This window comes from Sorex araneus, chromosome 3 (genome assembly GCF_027595985.1).
Source record: "Sorex araneus isolate mSorAra2 chromosome 3, mSorAra2.pri, whole genome shotgun sequence".
NCBI classification, from domain to species: domain Eukaryota; kingdom Metazoa; phylum Chordata; class Mammalia; order Eulipotyphla; family Soricidae; genus Sorex; species Sorex araneus.
In genome coordinates, this window is record NC_073304.1 from 219,013,840 (window position 1) to 219,016,712 (window position 2,873).

Genomic DNA, 2,873 nt, shown 5'->3' on the forward strand with positions numbered 1-2,873 from the left:
GTCCTTTCAGTAACCACACACAGGACCAGCGCGATAGTACAGTGGGAAGGTCTTACACACAGCCAACCTGGGTTCAATCCCCGGCACTCTAGATGGTTCCCTGAACCCCACCTGGAGTCATTCCTGAGCACGGAGCCAGGAGTCATCCCTGAGCACTGCTGGGTATGTCTCCCCAAAACCAAAAGTAAGCAAAAACAGCCACGACCCCGTGTGTAGCCTGCCAACTCAAGTCAGCGTAAGGTGCTGGTGGTCACTTCTGCTTGTGGAAATGCCCCCGTTCCTCTGAGATACGACGGCGATCCCAACCCCACTTCTAAACTCTTCATGCAGAGGCACCCCCAGGCCTTTCCACCCACATCTGGGGTGGCCCTTTCTAATCCCCTCCCCTCCGTTATTGCCCAGGAGAAAATCCCATCTGGAAGCCTTTAGGGGGGGACAAGGAGATGCTGCAACCGGCCTTCAAGTGAACAGGTACGGCCCCAGGGCTGAGGAGGGCTCCGTGGCCCCAGGCTGGGGCGCCCGGCAGAGGGCCGGCAGCCACGGGCCATTGCTCCTGATAGCGGCCACGTCCTGTTTGCAGACTGCATCGATCCCTCCTCAAACACCAGGTGTGGCAGAAGAGCCCTGCTGGCCTGAATCCGGGGGCACTGGGTCCCCCCCGCCCAGCTGCTTGCCCCCTCCCCTCCCCCCACTAGACACAGTGCTAGCGAGGGGCTCCAGGCCTCGGGCCCTGGGGACACAGTGGGGGCCTGTCCCGGTCCCCCAGAATTTGTCTCCCGCCGGCCCTCAGTCCCTGAGTGCCCCCAGCCCCTCATCTCGGAAGCAGCATCCCGCCCCCTCATCTTCATCCCGCCCCCTCCAGGAGCACTGATGGGCCCCAGTGGGCAGGGCAGGGGGTGCGTTCGGGCTGGGAGGGGCCTGGAGGGCTTCATAAGGCTGGACTGGAGCGGGGAGCAGAGCAGAGCAGAGAGAGGCTCCCCGGCAGACCGACAGCCACACCCCAGCTCTGCAGGTGAGAGCATCTGGGCACGGTGTGGGGGGGTCCTTCCCATCATCAAGCTCCCGGGCTCCCAGCTCCGTGTCCCCCAGGGCAGGGGACTCTGTCCTGAGTCCAGGTCCGAGCTGGCCCTCCAGCAGCCCTGCCCTGCCCTTTCTCGGTGCCCTCCAGCCCTAGACGAAGAGGACAACAGCTATTCTCCCATTTCTCTGGTGAGAAAACTGAGGTCCAAGGGAGCTGGCACAGGGAGCCAGGACTCTTGGGGATCCATCTCCAGTCCTGTCCTAGACAGCACCATCATGAAAAACTTTCCACATCCACTCTATCCACCACTGGATAGAGGGGGGTCCACTGTTGGACATTGTGCACGGAGCAGGGATGATTTCTCATTTTTAATTTTTTGTATGCCTTTATTTGGGGATCCACAGCTGGAGGTGATCCAGGGTCACTCCTGACAGTGCTCAGGGGACCATGCAGTGTCAGGGATCAAACCCCGAGCTCCTACTTGCAAAACACGTGGGTCCGCCCATTGAACCATCTTTCCGGCCCCTCGCTGGAATTCATTTCTGTTGTTTTGTCTTGAGGCCATAGGTGGTGAAGCTCAGGGCTTACTCCTAGCTCTGTGCTCAGGAATCACTCCTGGCTGGGCTGAGGGGACTTTATACGGGCTGGAGATCAAATCCAGGTTGGGCACATACAGCACAAACGCTTTACCCACTGCACTATCCTTCCAGCGCCTCACTTGAATTCATTTCAGTGTAGCATTGGTCTAGATCCCCCAAGGCCTCAGTTTCCTTTTTCAGTACTCCTGGTTTTGGGGGGGGAGGTTGGCATGCCATGCTTAGGAGACCACCGGGGCTATGCCTCACGGTGTGCCAGCAGGCAGGTCACACCAGAGACCCAACTCCGAGCCCCCCACGTGTGAGCGCGGGACTCTGGACGGCTGGCCGCGTCCGGGCAGCGTCCTCCAGCCTGGCCCTCCCTCCGTCTCTCCCTGCAGCCGAGATGCAGCCTCTCTGCGTGCACACGCTGATCGCGGCGCTGATGCTGGCCTCCTTCTCCGAAGCTTCTTGGAGGCCCCGCGCCCAGCCGCCGGCCGCACCCTCGGGGCCAGGGGCCAACAGGGACGTGGAGGCACAGTGGCGGGAGACCCTGGGCCCAGCCTCTCCCCACCTGCAAGGCCCCCCACACCAGGTGGCAGGTAAAGCGCTGTGGGCCGCCGTTCCCTTCTCACTGCCCGCCTCGGGCCTACTACTCCTTCCCCCTCACCCCTGCCCTCTGCCCCCGCAGACCTGTCCAAGAAGCAGGCACCATGGCAGGAGGAAGAGGAGGCCTATGGATGGATGGACTTCGGCCGGCGCAGCGCCGAGGACACCGACCCTCATCCGTAGGGGCCAACACCCTCCCCCCCACCTTCCCTCCCGTGAAGACGCCCTGAGAAGTCCGATGCTAAATAAATAAACTCACTTCTGTGCATTTCGCTGGGCCCGGTGTCTTCAGGGGACGGCAGGGAGTAGAGAGAGGGACACACCCTCACCCCTCATGAGAAGGACTCGGGCTCATTCCTCTCTTGAGCCCCAGAGGCCGATGCGTGAAGCTGTAGAAGATCTGCAGGTGTAGGAGGGGTAACGACTCAAAGGGCTGGGGCGCATCCCCCCATGTTCTTGGGGGGCCCCTGCAAGGAAGCAAGCAGCCTGGGTGATGGTGGGGGTACAGCTGTGGATTGGGCATGGGAGGCACACGGCCAGGGCTGGGCTTGGTCAGCCTGAGCTAGGCCAGCCAGTACAGAGGATTCTAGAAGGTTCTCAAAGGTTCTAGATCCCCATGCACCACCCTATGTGGTGGTCCTGAAGAAGGGCTCGAGGGCCCTGGGGGA

General features: G+C 61.5%; 1 protein-coding gene across 2 annotated transcripts; it reads left to right on the forward strand.

The window, feature by feature from the left end:
- The first annotated feature begins 229 nt into the window (after positions 1-229).
- On the forward strand, positions 230-2,408 carry GAST (gastrin). 2 transcript variants are annotated; one of them, XM_055133510.1, is made up of 3 exons: positions 230-1,209; positions 1,998-2,198; positions 2,288-2,408. In XM_055133510.1, the coding sequence occupies exons 2-3, from the start codon at positions 2,003-2,005 to the stop codon at positions 2,386-2,388; spliced, it is 297 nt and encodes a 98-aa protein (XP_054989485.1). In that variant the 5' UTR covers positions 230-1,209; positions 1,998-2,002; the 3' UTR covers positions 2,389-2,408. The 2 variants fall into 2 exon arrangements, with proteins under 2 accessions (XP_054989485.1, XP_004608823.2); XM_004608766.2 differs by having other exon boundaries at positions 230-2,198.
- Positions 2,409-2,873: the final 465 nt, after the last annotated feature.